Raw genomic sequence first — 21,011 nt, forward strand, 5'->3', positions numbered from 1 at the left:
GAGAGATATCCAACACCATTCCTCCTCATCTTGTACCCCTGTTTCTACCACCACCTGTGTAAAACAGGCCAGAACTTCATCCTTCAAATTAAATTAATCACTTTAACTTGAAAAATTGAGTTTTTCCCCACCTTTAACTCACTTTGATTCCTTCTTGCCAGACTAGTTGAAAAAAAAAAATCGGGTAATAATCTTTTACTTGGTGTATCAAGCTAATTTTCATAAGACTGACTTCTATTTGAAGCCAGAACACTTTTACTCAAGGATGTCACACTCTTTCATTTCTATTTACAAATAATTTAGGTCTAGAGCTGAGCGATTACTACAATAAAATATTTACAAACATTTGTTTGAGTAAAATCCATACAACTGGCTTTGAAAGTATATGTACTTCTCCCCTCCCCCTTTAATTTGCTTTTCAGAACACTACCATGTGACTCAGGTAACCAACCAAATAACACAATCTGTGAATATGCAGATAACAAATACTTGAAGCAATAGCTGCAGTCAGTAGCTCTGTAGTAATCTACAACATGAAATACATGTGCGTAAGCTACAATATAAATCCCTGTTACCAAAAAAAAAAAAAAAAATGTAAAAATCACAGCCTGTTTATGATTAATTCATGAAATGAAAAATGGTAGATAAACCAATTTCTTTCTGTGTAAAGCTTACCAAGTTCTATTTACATCTGTGGATGTCAATATTCCATCTCCTGTATTCTTATTGAAATTAGTATTCATATAATTCCATGCATTACATTGGAAGGAGAAGAGAAACAAAACGGTCTGGAAAATATGGCTAGAGCACCAAGCAAAAGTAAACAAAATCATTTTACAAAAGGAACAAGTTTGACATTTGCTAGCATATAACCTATGCAGGTGCTGATCATTCCATCATTACAGTGATAATGGTGTATTTTCCACAAAGATTACATCTTTTTAAACCATATGTCCAACACTACCATAACATAGTACATATGCTTTCCTTTAGCACAAGGAGGAATGCCTTTAATTCCAATATATTTTTCCTAAATGTATTTATTGCAATCAATCTCATTCTTCTCTTATATTTCAAGTCCCTGTACATCTTTTGTATGGCATTAACAAGGTATGATTACAAGGCAAAGTTTTGTTGCATGCAAAAGTCCTTCTATCCCCATCAAGAATTCAATACCATAGAACAAGTGTCAGAATTTAGTGACCTTCTAGATGGGTAAATTATATTAGTGTGATGATATTTTATCTGTGTGCGAAGATATATATATATAAAACCTAAAACACACAGTGCTTGTTGTCTCCTCCTCATTGCAACATATGGTGTAGCATCAAGAGTTAAGGATAAGGAGACAGCAGCTATACCCACATGAGAAGTGGGTCACTAGCATAATGAGCTGTACTAGAAGCAGTAGTGTCCCTGATATGCTACGAAATTAATCTGTTGTTGGCCTCTTGGACTAGTGAGGCAGTTACAATACAGATAGCCTGCACTCTGTACATGTTGACTATCAAGGCTATGAGTCGTTCATTTCTATACTGAAAGAAGGAAACTTTTGCCATTATATCTTATGTATCTTGTTGGTCAAACATCTCCCTAATGACCTTGTTGGGGACACATTTTTGGGTGTTCCTGTTGCTAAATACCATGCAACAAAATCACAATATCTACCACAGAAAATCCTGTACAAATGAATACAGATTTTAAGAAGTCAAATATTTGTGAATAAAAGCTTAATTATGTAACTTCTCAAGAGTCTGATTTCAACTTCAAAGCCATTTAACTTACAAGAATCATAAAAACCCCATAAAATTACTGATCCTTTGCACCACAAAACCAAACAAAAACAACCAATCCAATTAAGAGGTGCTGTTAATACCTCCATCTGTTACTGTCATAACTGAGGACAATTCACCCCTTAGAATGCTACCATCAAGCACATACTTTTTGATTTCCAGTATACCTAGAGAATGCAATGATGACTATATTTTATGTTTATATGTATACAACCACACAGTGCGTATGTGTCATAGAAGCCAATATTTTCTGTGAAGAGAAGAGGCTCTACATTTTAAATTTGTAGGCAGCAATAATCATTTACTGAAAGTTACACTGCAAATCATTTTGCTGTCATGTACTGGCAGAGCTTAGATACAGTATCTTCAGATGAAATATAGACCTGAGCATGTTCTATCTCTCAATCACTGTTATTCTCATAGCCTAGCACTCAGGTGCCACTTTGCACATTATTAAACATTTACAGAAGAACAAAATTTCTCCTTGAATAGAAAAACCTGAGCCATCACAATTAAGATTCATGGACTCATGATGCCAAAGTCTCAGCATAATTCTTTTCATAGTATTTCACATGGTGGCCCTAGCAAGGATAGACAAATGTATGTACTGAAGGCCATCTTGTTCTAAAGGAGAGCTCACAAGAGTATGCTAAAAAAAAGCATTAAAACAGATAATTCTAATTTAAACAAAGAATCTTTTATAGGACAAATCACAATTTTTGTTTCATTTTTCAATAATACACCACAGTTGAAATACAAGAAGTAGACTGCAATTATAACCCTTCTTTATCAACATGTAACGGTAGACAAAATAAGGTTTCACCCACCTGGGATCTTTCTGAATGCTATCAATGGAAGGTGACCTAGCCAAGGTCCCTTCTGGTGGGATGGCTGGCCCAGATTTGCTGTATGGTGATTCAACAGAAGGACAATACTGCAGCTGTCGGTAGGGGTCTGCGTAATTGGAGGCTGGGCCTGCAGCATAGCTGGCCCTCTGGAAGGTCGATGTTGCGTTCTGTGTGCCGTGCTGACTGCCTGTGCGCTGTAAGGGTACGGAGTCGACACCAGGGGAAGATGGGGCTACGACAGGAAAGTAGGGACAAAGTAAAAAATTGAGGACCTGTTCACAGAAATGGTTAACCAGGTCTAGGCAGAGGAAAAAAATACACACATATAAACAGGGGTTCGAAAAGAATGAGAAAAAAAGAACAACACTGTCATAGTTGAAAGCAGTGAGGTAAATAACTGTCAAGTGAAAATTCTAAATATTATTTAGTCTATGAGTGGCATGCTATTTAAAATGGTTACACAGAGATTAGGTAGAAACACTTCTTTGAGATGGGCTTTGAATTGCTTACATCATATTCAAGAATGAGTTAATCTGAAGTTAAAAAAAATATACAAGCAGCAAAATCTCAATGCAAGTTTTGTATGTATCATGAGAAGAGCATGGGAGTAGTCGAGCTAAATTTCAACAGCTCTAAGGGTCTGATTCTGCAGTCTTTACACAGCTAAAACTCCCACCAAAGGAGAGCAGAACCAGGCTCTAAGGTCTGGATTGAAAATGATGACTATTAAAGATTAAAAAAATATAGAGGTTACTTGTCATCCCACTTCTGGGGTCCCAGTTCCGGTAAAATATTCAACACACAGCCCTGCTTGCATTAACAATTTTTATTGATATCACTATAAACAAGACTCACTTATCCGCTACCTCACCCTGAAAGAGAATTACACTATGCACATTTGTCTCTACCAGTCTAAAATGGTAGTGAAATGTACTCAACAAGATTATTGTATCAACAGTTCAGAGCATTTTAACTAATAGATTTAAAGTGACTCAATGATTTTGCACCTTAAAAATCTTGTTAGTCTGCTTCATAGTCCATTATCCTTTTATTACACCACTACAGTAGAGCACACTTCAATATGCCATGAGTACTGGGTTCTTAGCAGCAGCAATTTTAGACCTGATGATGTCAACTAGATTCTTGTTGTAAGGACTGTAGGATTAGTTCCTATATGACCTACTGGCCCTGAAACAAGTACAAATGAAAAGCCACTCCTGTTTATGAGAGAGTTCTGAGCAGCAGAAAAAGTAAATGCACTGTAAGTGAGCTCATTATGTGCCCAATGTTGCTCTTATCAAATGCAACAGAAGTTCTTCCATAAATGGCAATGGGTCCAGGCTCAGGATCATTTGATTACGTCAAAATCATAGGTCTATAGGTGAACATACATCCTCAAGTTCCAGATCTCATAATAATTTTCCCTGTCATTTCTTTTGATACGCATATTTACATTTCAGATGCATAATTACAAATAATTTGTATACTTCATTAAGTTCCATGAAACAACTTTAAGGGTTTCATATTTCAGTATATGTAAAAATTAAAAATGCAATACTCAAAAAGTAGTTAATAGTGCTTGTATGATAGGGCCCATCTAACACTAGTATTTGCCAAGGTTAAGATACAGAGCATGTTGTTTAGTATCTTTCTGTCTTTTATTAGTTTTCCTTTTTTTTTTTTTTTTGTACTTTTCATTTTGATGTATATGAACAGTGAGTTGAATCACAGAATTTATGTTATAACAGTTATGATGTCATAGTATTGAAAATTTGGTGGTTAACAGACATAAAAATACAATACTATCAAGTTATGTAAGTCTATATGAAAATACAATAAAGAAAAATCTTGCTTTGATATTGTCTTTTATCTCATGTTGTATATTTCCTTAATGAATAACATATATATATTAAGAATAAACTTCTGTTTCAAAGAGAGATCAATTGTAATGCAATAACTGTATCTGAATACTGAAAACTCTGTTCACAAACCAAACCAAAATTCCTGGGCTCAGCAGTATTACATTAAAAAGATACAGAAAAGGTGGCAGAGTTTTAATAGCAGGGAATAAGTAAAATTAACTGAGAAAGAAAATGTAGTGTCACGTGAAAAAAGAAAATTAGTCAAAAAAGCAGAAGTTAGGAAAAAGTAGTAAAAATAACAAGTAGAAATTAAAGAAATAGAGCGATGAACTGCATTAAGATCTCGATATTTAGGAGTTGGAATTATGACATGGGGACTGCTGTTAACTTTTGATCTCTCATTGAAATCTGGAGTGTTGCAAAAAGCTCTAAGTAATAACTTTGCTAAAAAGGAGGCCTTTCATTGCCACATAGGCAGTCTTTCATTGCCCTTCATTGCCACACTGTCCCATGTATTTCATTATTTTTTCTTGCAACACAGTTCAATAAAATGTTAAAAAAATATTTGATACTTATTTTGTTTCCATCTTATTTTCTCTTTTGTGTTGCTATCAATAAGGCAACTGTATGAATTGAAGCTAGTTGTCACACTTTTAACACCTACATGCTTTTTGACTCATTCTGATTCATTTTCATAATTATGTCATTTTAACAAGCTATTATTTCCTTTTGAATTTTATTATAATGTACACAGACTCGTGGTAGTTAGAATATGAAAGAATAAGACCAATAGTTGACTAGATAAAACATATCTTTAAAGAAATTCCTGTTAAGATCTGCTTTCTTTTCAACTATGGTAGGTCTCCAGTGAACCAGTAAGGAATAGTAGGCACATGTTCAAGGTGGGCCTAAGTAGATGTGGTTGAAACACAGACGCTTCAGTTTGGGGATGTTTGTGCAATTCTTTTCTTTGATTTTAAATCACGTGGGTTCGTATACCCCCTGAATTTTGCTTTGGCTTTTGGATATGAATGAACCCCCCAAAACAATGTAAAGCTCATCTGAAAACAAAGAGGTCTGCTTGGAACCACAAACTGTCCCAGAGCTGCTCAAAACTAAAGTCAGGTAATTTTGTGAGCAATAGTTCATTTTCCAATGTAGACAGAGTTACAGGGTCACTTCCAAGAGTCTTCTATCGTCACAAAAAATAGGAAATATAAAGATCCAGAAAGTTCAGATTAAATCTGTCATTTATGGCCTATCTTGTTTCTTTATATTTTTATATGTGTGTGTGTGTGTGTGTGTGTACGCTCATGCACTTTAAGTACAGGCCAAATTTTCCAAGGCTTACACTGGAGTTAGGTGGGTGACGGCACCAGGTAAACATTATTTGTTAGATTCTCTGGCCCATTCTGCTCCATTTGCACTATTCAGACTGGCTGTAACTCCACAGCTGGAGAGAATCTTCTGGTGCAATGTAATCCCCCAGAGCAGTCAGCTCCTGCACTTCCCTCCCAGCAACAGTCTGGTGCAGGGACAGGTTTGATAGGGAGGCGTGACTGAGGTCTTCCGGATAACCCTAGCTAGTGGCCAGTCCTTAGGGGCTCTAAGTTCCACTAGTGCTAGGGCATAGTACTTGCTTTAAGCTGTACTCAGTAGAAACGGAGTGTAACAGATAATCTGGACCTATAAGGCACATCTGAATCTTCTAAATACCTATCTGTTATTTTCAACAGGAGCTGCTTAACTGAGATGTAGAGATGATGTCTAAAGGTGAGAGTCTCAATCTTGAGCTGGAAGTGTGGGTTTATCCTGAAATTTCTAAGTGCAATTTTCATCACCTACAAACTATTAACTGTGTCTAAGCAGGGCAATCAAGAAACTGTAATGAAGATCTCATTATTATTTCATCTTGGGTCTTAATCGCTAGTGGGGGCCTGGGGAGGGGGAGTGGAACACTTCCTGAAGCTGGTTGTATGGATCACAGGAAAAGGAAAGCACCTTACATCTCTTCCTCTGTCCTTCCCACAACACCAAACTGGTGCAGTGAAACTTATATTAGAATGAAAATTCAGGTATATCTTATGAAAGGATCCTAAGGCCTCATACCTAAGCATTTTGTTTAGTCAAAATTCCCACAGATGGAAACTAGAGTCATTGTGAATTCAACAACATTCAAAGAGAATTTGGAAAGAGTAAGGTATGTCTGATCAGGCCCCCAAAGCTAAGAGTAAATGTATACAGATTCCTCTGCTGCATTCTTTTGAATGCATTGACTTACTTAGTCCATATTATTGTATAAATTAGGGATATTATCTTGCAACATTTTGCTTCACAAATCATATAATCCATCTCATATTCTTATTGAACAAATGTTTTCTTGCTGCTTTGTCCTTTTCACAATGCCTTTTGTATAGTTGCATGTAATGTTTTGCAGTTTCCTTTTTCTAAATGCATTGTTTTTAACACTTTGCATATGTAAAGAAGCCTTGACTGTGTCTACCTGCAGATCAGTGTGGGTACAAATTCAATTTACACACACAAATTTCTGTGTGCCAAATAGAGGTCCCTTTAAAAAAATATGTCCTACAATGTGATATTCTTTAAACAGAAGTTATTTCCATTATGCTTTTATGAGGTCATAAAATGATGCTGTAACAATACAGTTACAGTCATTGTGGTGGTATTTAAGGAACAACAAGTAGTAAATCAGAAATTGTTTCTGCATAATATTCAGCACAATATTCAAACTATATACTCTGCTTCTTATTAGTAAACTGCATTCATCACCTTTTGGGGAATGTGTATTCCATTTCCTCCAAAACTGCCAATTAGAAGCTATAGTGCAAGCAACAGATTTTTGGCAATTGTACTAATGTAAAAAAAAAAAAAAAATTTGCTTGAAATGCTATCATGAAGCTTGGGGTTTGACAGGAACACTTGACTAGTAAACATGAATAGTCAAATCTAGCATCCTGTAAATCTTTCAAAATGAATGTGGTAATATATTTATTTACAGGTGAACTACATTCCATTGATGCTGTTTCAAAAAAGTAAGAACTTTTCCAGATAGAAAAAGAGAATTTTAGAGGAATAAATGAAAAATCAGCTTTAATTCAATTTATAGAAAAGAAAAGAAACAAATGATGCTGTAATCTGCTGATTTGTAAGCGCTCTCTCCCATGGTGTGTTTAGGATTTTCTGGTACAACACACATATTCTGTATTAAAAACAAATGTCCTACAAAAATTCTCTCATTTAACGTAAATCTTAACTAAAAAAAGAGAAAAAAGTACAATAATAAATTAAAATTGCCGAGTTCCAGATTAAGATAGATTGTCTTCGTACACTCCATGTCTTGTGCAGATATCCAGTCTTTGAGTTTCAGAAAAGGATCAACTCATAATTCCCTGAAGCTAAATCAGGACACAATATAGCCCAGGCTGTTCCAATTTTCAGTTTCTTAATTATCTCCTCTGTGTTCCCTTTACAGTACCATTTTGTCTGTGTCTTGAATCTTCCAGTTCCTGATCTTTGCAATCATAAACTTCTCCAGTTCCTGAATCCTGCAGCTCTTCCACAGCCTCAATAACTGGATGCTTTATACCCTCTGTATTCAAATGAAAGGGATACTAATCTGGTTATTCTGAGTGTTTGGCTGAACAGTTCTCTCCATTTTTCTTCTTAGTTTCTGCTGTTTTATTCACCTTCAAATTGCACAGAAAATGTTCTCTGTATAACTTATGCCTAAGAGAACTGAACCGTTAAATACATCAGAAGATAAATAAATAAAACCTACATCATGTTAGGTTAACAAAACTACATGAAAATGTAACATCACATATATAACCATCATATGCCATTTGAAGAGTTACTTTTTCTATAAACCAGTGGTTTTCAAACTTTTTTAATTTGTGTCCCCCTAAAAAATTTTGAATGGAGGTGCAGACCCCTTCTGAAATCTTAGACATAGTCTCTGGACCCCCAGAGGTCTACAGACCACAGGTTGAAAACCACTGATCTAAATGAACAGGTAATTGCTTTGAAGTAGCACCTACTGTAGTTATTTAAATTTATAGGATCAGTTGGGATTGTGTGTTTGGGAACTGTTTGAGCCTTTGTTCCCTGGATCATCCTTGATCAACTTAATCAGCTGCAAGCAGCCTTGTGAACACCCTCCCCCTGTGTGATTAATGAGGGGTAGGACTGACCTAGGAGAGAAGGCCTTAACTGTCAGAGGCTAGGCAACCAAGAGGCACTAGCAAACAGGGGCGTTTGAGAAGGAATTTGTAGGAGGGAGTTGTAATATAATTGCTATGGTTAGGAAGGGCTGCATTGCCAGTGTCAGCACTGCTCCTGTCTCTTCCACCTGCACCTGGATCCAGACAGACAACGAGACCATGGATGCCTCTACACTGTTAGGGCTTCGGAGCTGGCCCGCGGGATTGCCACCCCCGTGGCACCATGGGGCCCGCGCCGCTCCCAGAAGCCCTACATTCATGGCCCTGCATGCAATTTCCCCTCGGGCCAAAAAGTTTGCCCACCCCTGCTCTACATAGATTCTGGTGTAGATTTGCAGACTGTATCCTGCATTTCCCACTCACAGAAAGACAGGCTGGGGGGACCATCCAGTGTGAAAGATGTCTGCTGGTGGAATCTTTTAGGAAGCGGGTGGGAGAACTACAGGAGGTGGTGGCTGGTACAGGAGGTGGTGGCTGGGCTGATGAGCATCCGTGCTCATGAGGAATTAATTGAGAGTATTCACATAGAGACATTAAGGCTTGGGAAGCTATCCAGCTAGAGAAGACTGCAGTCACACCACCAGGGGAGGAGGATATTGCTTGACACAGGGAGGACGCTGGTTATTTCTGGAAGCAGGCAATGATCAACCCCTACTCCCAACCCACCCACTATAGTGATTAAGAACTATTATGCTGCCCTGGCAACAAGCAATGAGGAATCACCCCCAAAAGGTGGAGGAGAAGAAGCCAAGTACCCCCAAAGCTGGGAGGATCACAGCCACCATTCCCAGGAGGAAACTTAGGGTAGTGGTGGTCGGCGACTCTCTTCTAAGGGCCCATATGTCAGCCTGACATGGCATCCTAGGAGCTGTGCTGCATGCCAGGGGCCCATATCTGAGATGTTACAGAGAGTGTCAAGGATCATCCGGCCTTCTGACTAGTACCCCATTCTCCTCATCCATGTGGGCACTAATGATACTGCGAGGTATGACCCTCAGCAGATCAGAAGTGACTACAGGGCTCTGGCAGTAAGGGTGAAGATGTTGGGAGCACAGGTGGTGTTCTCTTCAATCCTTCTGGTCAAGGACAGGGTCCAGGCAGAGACAGATGCATCCTGGAGGTGAATGCCTGGCTGTGAGGATGATGTTGCAAGAAGGGCTTCGGCTTCCTTGACCATGAGATGCAGTTCCAGGAAGAAGGACTACTAAGCAGAGATGGGGTCAACCTATCAGGGAACGGGGGAGGGATAGCTCAGTGGTTTGAGCATTGGCCTGCTAAACCCAGGGTTGTGAGTTCAGTCCTTGAGGGGGCCACTTAGGGATGTAGGGCAAAATCAGTACTTGGTCCTGCTAGTGAAGGCAGGGGGCTGGAGTCGATGACCTTTCAGGGTCCCTTCCAGTTTTAGGAGATAGGTATATCCCCATATATACGTAGATATAGAGTGGCTAACCTAGTGAGGAAGGCTTTAAACTTGGTTCAACGTGCAGGTTAAACTAGGTTTGTCACCTGCAGGTGACAAAAGCCTGCAAGTAAGTTAAAAACATGGAGACCTGGGAGACGGGTTGGAATCTGGGGGAAGCATGGGCTGTTATAGTAGGGATAAGGGAGAAAGACAAGAGAACATGGGGGAATCATATCAGTATCTTAGATGTTTGTACACTAATGCAAGAAATATGGAAGAAGCAGGAAGAACTTGAAATGATAGTTAATTAACACAACTATGATATAGTTGGCATCACAGACTGATGATATGCATGACTGGAATATTGGTATAGAAGGTTGCTTGCTCAGGAAGGACCAGCAGGGAAAAAAGGGAGGAGGTGTTGCCTCATATAGAAACTGTATGCACCTGGACTGAGGTTGAGATGGAAATAGGAGACAGACTTGTTGAAAATCTCTGGGTAAGGAGAAAAGGGGTTGAAAACAAGGGTTATGTTATGGTAGAGGTCTACTACAGACCACTTAACCAGGAAGAAGAGTTGGATGAGGCTTTTTTTTTTTTAAACAACTAAAAATATCATCCAAACTACAAGACTTGGTGGTGATGGGGGACTTCAACTACTCAGACATCTGTTGGGAAAATAACACAGCAAGGCACAGATTATCCAATAAGTTCTTGGACTGTACAGTATGGGCGTAGGAGCAGGATTTTATATTTGTACTATCAGAATTAATGTATGATTTGATCAACCTGCCAGCCACCCTTTTTGAATAGCAGAAAGGAATGACCCTCTGGCACATTGGTAGAAACGCATCCGACAGACTGCCAGTGTCTGTACTGAAGTTAAGGCAGGGACAGACCAGAACAATCTTTATGACTGATTATGGTCCCCTTTTGTTTTAGGATAAGTTATAGTGTCTACTATGGTTTCCTATATGTATTATAAATTAGGAACTCTAGTTAAATATACCTTTCTTTGTTTTAAGGTTTAGTAAGTAAGAGAAAGGATCTTGTAATGTGTCCATGTTAAGGAGATTAGAGGAATGTTGAAGGGCCACAACGTGAACTGTTTTGATTACAAGATTTAGCAAGGTTTAATTTACAATGCCTTTCTTGCTCAAAATAAAAACTGCTGTATACCTTTGAAGATCTCTGTAAAAGACTGTTTGTGTGAATGAGGAATGCATGCATCAGGAAAAGATAAGGTGTGAAGGCCATTGTTATAGCCAGATGGTCAAGGAACAAGGAGTGAAGAGACTTAATGACACCAGAGAACTATCAACGTGCACCCACAATTAAGGAAGGGCAGATTGAAGATCCTGAGGTGGAAGCTGGCACCCCTAAAGACGAGACAATTGATTAAATCGAAACCAGGATAGGATGACCCTCTCAGAGCTGTTTTGGAATATTTACATCAAAAGATAACACCAATTAAGGAGTAACCGGTCACAAACTGACACAGCAAAATCCATAGACTTCAACAGAGAAAAAAAAAGACTATAAGAACAGGGTGCTTGGCCATGGGACTTTGGGTTCATCTTGCCACAACTTCAAGAGCATCGCATCGTGACCAACAGAGCCCGGCTCCCCTCTGCGACCAATCTGCTGGCCACTAGATTGATCCAGACTCTGGACTGGTAACTATAAACATCAACTGGCAGGACTGTGTGCATGCTCTGTGTGTGTGTGTGTGTGTGTGTGTGTGTGTGTGTGTGTGTGTGTGTGTGTGTGTGTGAGAGAGAGAGAGAGAGAGAGAGAGAGTGTATGAGTGTGTAACTGGAAAGCATATGCTAACTGCTGTATTCTCACAAATACACTGTATTGCCTTTTTCCCTGAAAAAGATCCTGTGTGCTTCTTATAAGCATAACATGGGAGACAATTTTTATTTGAGAAGGCAGAGAAATCTACTAGGGGAGAGGCTGTTCTAGATTTGATTAGGGAGGAACTGGTTGAAAATTTGAAAGTGGAAGGTATCTTGGGTGAAAGTTATCATGAAATGGTAGATTCATGATTCTAAAGAATGTAGGAGGGAGAACAGCAAAATAAAGATAATTGATTTCAAGAAGGCAGACTTTAGCAAACTTAGGGAGTTGGTAGGTAAGATCCCATGGGAAGCAAGTCTAAGGGAAAAACCAACTGAAGACAGTTAGCAGTTTGATAAAGAGACATTATTAAGGGCACAAGAGAAACTATCTTTCCTATCCCACTGCATAGGAAAGATGGGAAGAATGGCAAGAGACCATCCTGGCTTAACCAGGAGATCTTCAAGAGGAAAAAAAAAAAAAAAAGGGAGTCCTACAAAAAGTGGAAACTAGGTCAAATTACAAAGGATGAATATAAACAAATAACACAAGTATGTAGGGACAAAATTAGAAAGGCCAACACACAAAACGAGATTAAACTAGCTAGAGACATAAAAGGTAACAAGAAACCATTTTACAAATACATTAGAAGCAAGACAATGACCAAGGACAGGGTAGGCCCATTATTCAATGGGGCGGGGGAGGAACCAACAGAAAATGTGGAAATGGAAGAAGTGATAAATGACATTTTTGTTTAGTTTTTCACCAAAAAGGCTGATGGTGATTGGTCATCTAATGTAGTGAATGCTAGTGAAAATGAGATAGGATCAGTGGCTAAAATAGGGAAAGAACAAGTTAGAAATTACTTAGACAAATTAGATGTCTTCAAATCACCAAGGCCTGATAAAATGCATCTTAGAATACTCAAGAAGCTGACTGAGGAGATATCTGAGCCATTAGCAATTATCTTTGAAAAGTTATGGAAGATGGGAGAGATTCCAGAGGACTGGAAAAGGGTAAATATAATGCCAATCTATAAAAAGGGAAATAAGGATAGCTTGGGGAATTACAGATGTGTCAGCTTAACTTCAGTACCTGGAAAGATAATGGAGCAAATAATTAAGCAATCAATTTGCAAACACCTAGAAGGTAATAACTAACAGCCAGCATAGATTTGTCAAGAACAAGCCATGTCAGACCAACCTTCTAGCTTTCTTTGATAGGGTAACAAGCCTTGGGGATCAGGGAAAGCAGTATATGTGGTATATCTTGACTCTAGTAAGGCTTTTGATACTGTCTTGCATGATCTTCTCATAAAAAACCCTAGGGAAATACATCCTAGATGTCTAGATGACTTCCACTGAGCTTTTAAAAGCAAAATCTTATTTAAGCTAAAATGTATGACAGACTCTAAATGATCAACTGGTTTATCATCAAGAAAACCAGTTAACTTAGAATTTCAGTTACTCTCTGGTACAGGGGATCCCACACAATTTAATCAATTTGCTTAGCCTTTTTTCTAAGGAGCCTACATCTTGTTTGTAGTGAGTCCCAAGTATTTTCACAAGGCTGAGCTCAGAATTAGTTGGTTTAATCCTGATTTCCAATTTACAGGGTTCCTGCCCCCCCTCAATTTTTTTGTGGTTAATGTATATATGTATCAGTTGGCATTGGCTCTACCTGGGCTACCATGTCTACTTGTTGGCTAGTGGTCTGGCACATTATTGGCAAAGATGCTATAAAATTCTTACTGTGGGGCTCTTCTGTTATCAGACACTTCTCTTATATGGTTAGAGGCAGTTCCTCTGCCCTGAACAGTAACATCTGTTTATGTTCTATATAGCCTGGATTATCACAGCTTTACAAATTTTCCAATCCCCTCTCCTAGACCAGTGGTAGCTGATTTTCAACTACAATAGTTGTTCCACTGGGCACATTCAGTAGAGCTCCAAATATGGTATGAGTGTCAATTCATCGCTGGTCTACATCACTGGCAGCTACAAAATGTAAGACAAAATAAAGGTCATAAATTGGTTCAAATTCCCTGATACTGAAGTACTGTCTGTTTCTCACTTGTGCAGTACTATGCACTTACAGTCATTTCCTTACCATTAATGTTATTCTACAATGTTTCATACACAAGGAAAAAAAAAAACTAATTTCTAGAGTCAAAAGGAATTTCACAAGCAAAATTTGAATTTTTTTTTTTACGTCCAATAAATCCTGCTTCCAATGGAGGTGGCAATAATCTTTGCAGGCTAAACTACTGAGGCTCTCTCTGCAGTGATGTGCTCTTTTACCTCCACTTTCGAAGAAAGGACATTTTTAGATATTTCTGACATCAATTCCAGCAGGTATCCATGTTTTCTTCAGAAACTGAAACTCTTCATATATTCCTTCTCAGTCAGGAAAAATACTGTCTTTTAGGTTTCTCAGTCACCCTGTTGTTTACAGAGCTGTCTGGATCCGGTCACTATTCAAGGCTCCTTTTGCCTAAGCTGTTTCATTTTAGTCTGTAGACTTGTCAAATTGTTATACAGTGTCTCAACCACCCCTTTTAGAGTTGTTATATCCTTGCTCAAGATAGTTAAAAAAATGTTCCTTTAGTTCAACAATTCCAGCAGAAAAATGTGGAGGAGGAACCACATATCTTGAGCCTCAGCAAATGGAATAACCTACTTAGCCACCATTTTAGAATTGACATTTTTTTAACAGTAATTGTTTTTATTATGGGTTCACGTATGCTACTAGTTTATGTCAACTTGTAATTTACACTAATTTGTTACCTATTAGGCTTAGGAATTCTGGTAGCACATATGCACTTTGTGAATAAAAGCAAATATTCACATGCAATGATGCATCTTAAAGTTGAATTTGTATATAAAGAAAAAAGTAAGTAAAAATTCTGAATTTTAGATCAAGGTAGTTTTTCTAGGGATGCATCTGGTAATGCTGCAGATATCAAACTCCCACTATCGAGTACACTTATGGGATTCCAGACTGAGGAAATGATCAACTTTCTTTGCTATCTAAAGCCTAATCAGGACACAGTTTGTAAATTTCCATTTTGTAAATACTTAAGAGTTTCCTTATTCCTCTTCAAAGTCTGATTGTATCTTAAATCTTCCAGTTCTTCAGCTTCTCAAATGCCTGCATCTTGCATTCCTAGAATCAGCTGTTTCCAGAATGTTGTGGTTCAGCAGTGCTTCTCAGCTCCAAACCCTGGGTGCTTTATACTCTCTGTGTCCAAATGGGATAAACAGCTGGTGATTCTGACTGGCTGGTAAAAAGCCCTCTTTCAAGACCTTTGCTCAGTTCCCACTGTACTGCTCTCATCCTCCAATTTTATAGAAAATGCTCTTTAGTTCACTAATTCTTAAGTTATGCAAGTATTTAAACAGAGAGACAAAGAAATGAAATGCAAAGCTCATTACACAATGAAGTTGAAAGATTTAACCAGTTCAACCAGTTTCCCATTATGGGTGGAAACTGACCCTTGAGCAATGGTGCAACACAAGCCCTATGTACTACTTTAGTTAGGGTTACCATATTCAAACATTTAAAAAAAGAGGACACTCCACAGGACCCCGCCCCCAGCCCCGCCCCAACTCCGCCCCTTCCCCACCCCCATTCCAATCCCTTCCCCAAAGTCCCTGCCCCAACTCTGCCCCCTCCTCTGAGCACCCTGCATTCCCCCTCCTCCCTCCCTGATCTTGGTTGGGGGTTGCTAAGTGCTTCCCTGCTCCCCACTTGCCCCGCAGCCCCTATGCCCTTGCNCCCTCTGCCTGCCCCTGCAGCCTCTGCGCCCCCCCGCCCCTGCAGCCTCTGTGCCCCCTGCTCCCCACTCGCCCTGCAGCCCCTGCACTCCCTGCCTGCTCTGCTCCTCCTCGCCCTGCAGCCTCTGCACCCCCTGCCTGCCCTGCCCCTGCAGCCTCTGTGCCCCCCGCCCCTGCAGCCTCCTGCTCCCCACTTGCCCTGCAGCCTCTGCGCCCTCTGCCTGCCCCGCCCCTGCAGCCGCTGTGCCCCCCTGCTCCCCACTCGCCCTGCAGCCTCTGCACCCCCCGCCCCTGCAGCCTCTGTGCCCCCTGCTCCCCACTCGCTCTGCGCCCTCTGCCTGCCCTGCCCCTGCAGCCTCTACACACACACACACACACACACACACACCCCGCCGCCTGCCCTGCTCTCCCCACTCACCCGGCAGAGGGAGAAATGCAGGCTACACATGGAATCAAACACAGCCGCGCTGCTCTGTGGGGGAGGAGGGAGCGGGAGGGACTCTGGCTGCTAGAGGCCCTAGTGGCTGCAAGCGGCTTTCAATCAGGCCAGGCGTCCAATCAGCCACGCCGCACTCCACATGAGGGGAAGGGGGAAATCCCGGACATTTCTACTTGATTAGAAATCCCCCCCGGATGGCCATTTAACGCTGAAAAAGCCGGACATGTCCAGGGAAACCCGGACGAATGGTAACCCTACTTTAGTCCTTATGAGGGGAGTTAAGTGGTGCATTTGCCTTGAGCTAGTCCTTTGCATAGGGTGACTCTCACCTTATATAGGAAATACGTCAAACTGTCAGGCCAGGAGAAACATTTTAAATGTGACCCTTTAAGTTAACAAAATCATGCAAATCCTATGTCACAAACATAATAACTATAATCATTATAAAAAGTTATGCTTTCCTATACCAAAGCAAATCTGCTGGGGTAATGTGACTGAGAAATGCATATTACAACCAAACTTCCAACCCTTTCACACTAACTTGACCCTTACTCTTTTCAAATCCCTCCATTAAAAATACAATTCCTCCCATCTGTCCAACATTAATCAGCAAAAAGCACTGTCTCATTTATTAACCAAAAATATCCCAGAAAAACTGAACACAGCAACAATCCTGCATTGCTTTGTACTAAAGCCACCTTCTGATCACTGAAGGCACTATGTGTAGGAATTGTTCCTTTTCCTTTAAACTGTGAACTCTTCCCAATTGGCTTTGTACACTGCCAAGTGCTATGCTCTCAATAAATAAATAAATAAACAAATAAATGAATAATATTGCAATTTTGTTACAATACAATCCATATATTATTAGATGGAATTACTTTAGAATTATATTTTAATGGCATATAGTTGATTATAAATTAGAGGGTTTTTTTGTTTGTTTTTTGGTAATCAAGAACTATTGTACTAGTTAAGTTAATTATAATATTTGCACTCCAGGACTTGATCGTGTGGTATGTACAACACTGATATATCAATGGGAGCTGTGGGCACACATGGATTGCTGGCTGCTGGGAAGGATGTCAGGGAGGACAACACGGACAAACCCTTCATAGAAGATGACATATACATTGTGTGTGTGAAAATCCCACTGATCTCAATGGGAGTTCTACATGCAGATCATTGAAATATGGTATCCTATAGAAAAAAGATATTGCCAGAAGTTCTCAATAATAATTTTAACATAGTTAAGATGACCCTTTGTTCAAAAGTGGAATGGCCTCGTAATTTCTCAATGAAGTAGTTTTAAGAATAATATTACTGCAATAATGAACATTTAACAAGAGTGTGAATTCTCTTAATGTCACTGTTGGATAGCTTAGTTGAGCACAGTATTGTGTTTTCTTTAACAGTACAGAGATATATGAAAGGCACAAACATACTAGCATTCAAATCACTTTTTATATCCTGAAGAACATCTTTATATTTTTGCGGTTTTGAACAGTGCTCAAGTAAATAAAAGAGAGTGGACTTGGTCCTGCATGACAGAAGTCTAATAGAAGCAGGATCAAACCCAGTGTCTGTGACTAAACAGATGCTGTAAATAGATAACAGATACACAGACATTCTCGGTCACAGTGTAGGCACTGTCTCCACAAACTATGGCTGCTGTGATTTACAAGGAATTTCACTGAGTTTCCAGGGTATTATTGTGATTTTTATAATCAAACTTCTTACACCTCGATTTGTAACGAAATATCAAGATACTTGAATATATTTCAGTGTATGGCCTACATCATGCTGTCCTATAGAAAACAAAAACAAACAAAACAAAAGAACCAAAGGAATAATTTAAATCGAAATTTCAGAGATACCAAAATCATAAACTTCCTGAAGACTCATCTTTTGGGGGACAGAGGAAGAAAGTAGGGGATATAAATATATAGGGGATATAAATAGGACTCTATCCTGTGAAATCTGGGATACCCTAAGGTGTTTGGGATTTTCCCCATAGATGTTAGGACACCTTCATGTTTTAGGACACAAAGCCCTCCCCACTAAAACAGGTACTGCTAATGAGCTACAAAGGGTTTACAAAGATTCTGTGTAGAGTATCTGTATCTTGGCTCCGTTCCCTGCTTGTTCATTCCCCCAACCCCAAATACCTGCAGCCACAACCACACGATGCTCACACCAAAGGGTATCTTTCAATAGGGAAATGAAGCGTCTCTCTGCTTCCCCTTCCTCCATAACCTTATATACTTAGGGGTAAATCTACATCCTTTCTCTGAGGAGATCCCCTTTCAGTGGAATTGGATGAGAAGTAATCTGCATGTGGAGGGGCTACTCAGGATTGGTACTAGAAGATGGATTTGTTCTTTATTGGCCCCTGAACAGCGATTTGTGCAAGTAACATTCTCTCCCCTCCATATAGCGGAAAGAGGAGACGATGCTCTTACGAACCTTAATATTACTTTTGACAAATGATTTTTAAGACTAACCTGCATATACCACTTCAATTGCCATCAGTAGGTGTTAACCTCATGTATCTAAGGGCAGAATTTGGCACATAAGACCTGATTCTGAGCTCACTTACTCAGATGTTAATCAGGATTCCTCCATCCAAATACTTGGGGTTACATTTGTCAAAACCACTGTGAGATCAGAATCAAATGTTATTTCCAGGATAAATGTGTAATTTTGTAAAAATAAGCAATAGGGATTTAAATCTATACAAAAAGAAAACCTAAATAAAACAATGAAATAAAAAAGGAGCTGCCAGTTAAACTGAGAATATGAATTCCTATCAATTTGGGGTGATTTCATTATTCACTATTCAGTTCACTATACTATCGCATATTTACTTTATTTAGTATGAAAAATATTTAAATCCTTATTTGTTTCTTCTGAATTTCCCTCCTTTTCTAAGGTTATAAGCCTGGATGTCTCAGTCAGCAGAACAGTTCTATTATCATAATGTTAGTGGACTAACAGAGATGTGGAGGTATGGATAACCTCCTTTTTTCTATTTCCCTGAATATGTTAGGTCCTATATCCATAACTCCATGGCGTGTGATTTACCACCGTGGTCCTCAATTAAACTGCAGCTGTTGCATCACAGTATGCCATTGCAGAACACATTAATTCATGCCAAAGCAAAAACAGAATGATACAATCCAAAACAGCAAGAAGCAATGCTTGATATTTAGAACATATCTATTGCACTTTAGGACTGTATGGCTGCTCTTTGACCAGTGAAGAACACAGAAATCATACAAAACAGAAAAAGATTTTTTTGAAATTAACATTCCCCAAACTGTAGTTAAACAAAAAATGATTTCTTTTCTGTTTTGCATTAAGTGATAATTTGGAACACCAGCAAAAGAAATTTGGAAGAATATATTTGGAAGCTGAGATTCTCTTTTCAGCTGATAACGTTTATTATAAGGAAATAACATATAACAGTGAGTTTCTCAGTAATGTACAAGTACTGTTCTGAAGAGTGACTATGTAAAAAATGCACCTTCTTACTCAAAGGAGGTGCTCCCTGTGGATAATTCACAGTCATATCCAATTGCTGAAGTGAAAAAAAAACTATTCCACATCCCACCCTTTAAAATATTTGACTTGTTAGCACCTCAAAGTCCATACAGATATGAGTGAGTTGTATTCTTATCTGGCTCACACATCACAAATAAGATTGTTTTATAAGTTCCAATTGCATGTTGATTAGATGTACTTATACCACCTCAGTGAAGACACTATTGCTCTGCACTGGATATAAATTGGCCTGCAGAATCTTTTGAGACAAAGTTCCTCCTCTATCTTGGTGGGTCCTGCACTTGTTGGCGGATTTTCTTGCCTCAGAGATTCACCATGTGGGTTGGGGAACAGCCCAGAGACCTTCCCCTCTGGAAGAACCCACAGTCCAGGTCAATTGGGAGGTTTGGGAGGAACCCGGGCCTGCCCTCTACTCCGGGTTCCAGCCCAGGGCCCTGTGGACTGCAGCTGTCTAGAGTGCCTCCTGTAACAGCTGCATGACAGCTACAACTCCCTGGGCTACTTCCCCATGGCCTCCTCCAAACACCTTCCTTATTCTCACCACAGGATCTTCCTCCTGGTGTCTGATAACGCTTGTGCTCCTCAGTCCTCCAGCAACACACTCTCAGCTCCTTGCACCTCTTGCTCCCAGCTCCTCATACTCACACCACAAACCGAAGTGAGCTCCTTTTAAAACCCAGGTGCCCTGATTAGCCTGCCTTCATTGATTCTAGGAGCTTCTTCTTAATTGGCTGCCTTAACTGGTTCTAGGAGGTTCCTGATTACTCTAGTGCAGCCCCTGCTCTGGTCACTCAGGGAACAGAAAACTACTCATCCAGTGACCAGTATATTTGCCCTCTACCAGACTCCTGTACCCCACTGTTCTGGGTCTGTCACACTTTATACAACTGATGATGCATGAGAAAGAAGGAATCCTTAGCCTGACTCCCCAAAACCAAGCTGAGTTTGCATGGCTTGGAGCTGGAAGAAAATAATCTTTTTAGTTGTAAACTGAGCATATTTAATAAGGAAACCACTGAAACACAATAAAATTGGAATTCGACAATGCCATTTTTACAGAGTCACATTTCAGAAGTAGAATTTTGCATAGCTTTCATTACATTTTTATCAGCAAATTTAAATATGAATAAGCTCTGGTGGTCTGAAGCTGTTAGTCTTCACACTAAAAATGACACAGCAGACAGCAGTTTGATCAAGAGCTGATAAACTCAAAACATAGACATTGCTGAAAAAGACATTCTAATGCA

At 39.5% G+C, this 21,011-nt stretch overlaps 1 protein-coding gene across 4 annotated transcripts in view; it reads right to left on the bottom strand.

The window, feature by feature from the left end:
- CTNND2 (catenin delta 2) overlaps positions 1–21,011 on the bottom strand; it is a 1,151,766-nt gene that overhangs the window by 387,119 nt on the left and 743,636 nt on the right. For all 4 annotated transcript variants that reach the window (XM_034761543.1, XM_034761542.1, XM_034761544.1 and 1 more), the window contains one exon: positions 2,621–2,873. In XM_034761543.1, the coding sequence (XP_034617434.1) occupies positions 2,621–2,873 (253 nt within the window). The remainder of the gene's footprint in view (positions 1–2,620; positions 2,874–21,011) is intronic.

This window comes from Trachemys scripta, chromosome 2 (genome assembly GCF_013100865.1).
Source record: "Trachemys scripta elegans isolate TJP31775 chromosome 2, CAS_Tse_1.0, whole genome shotgun sequence".
Lineage (NCBI taxonomy): Eukaryota > Metazoa > Chordata > Testudines > Emydidae > Trachemys > Trachemys scripta.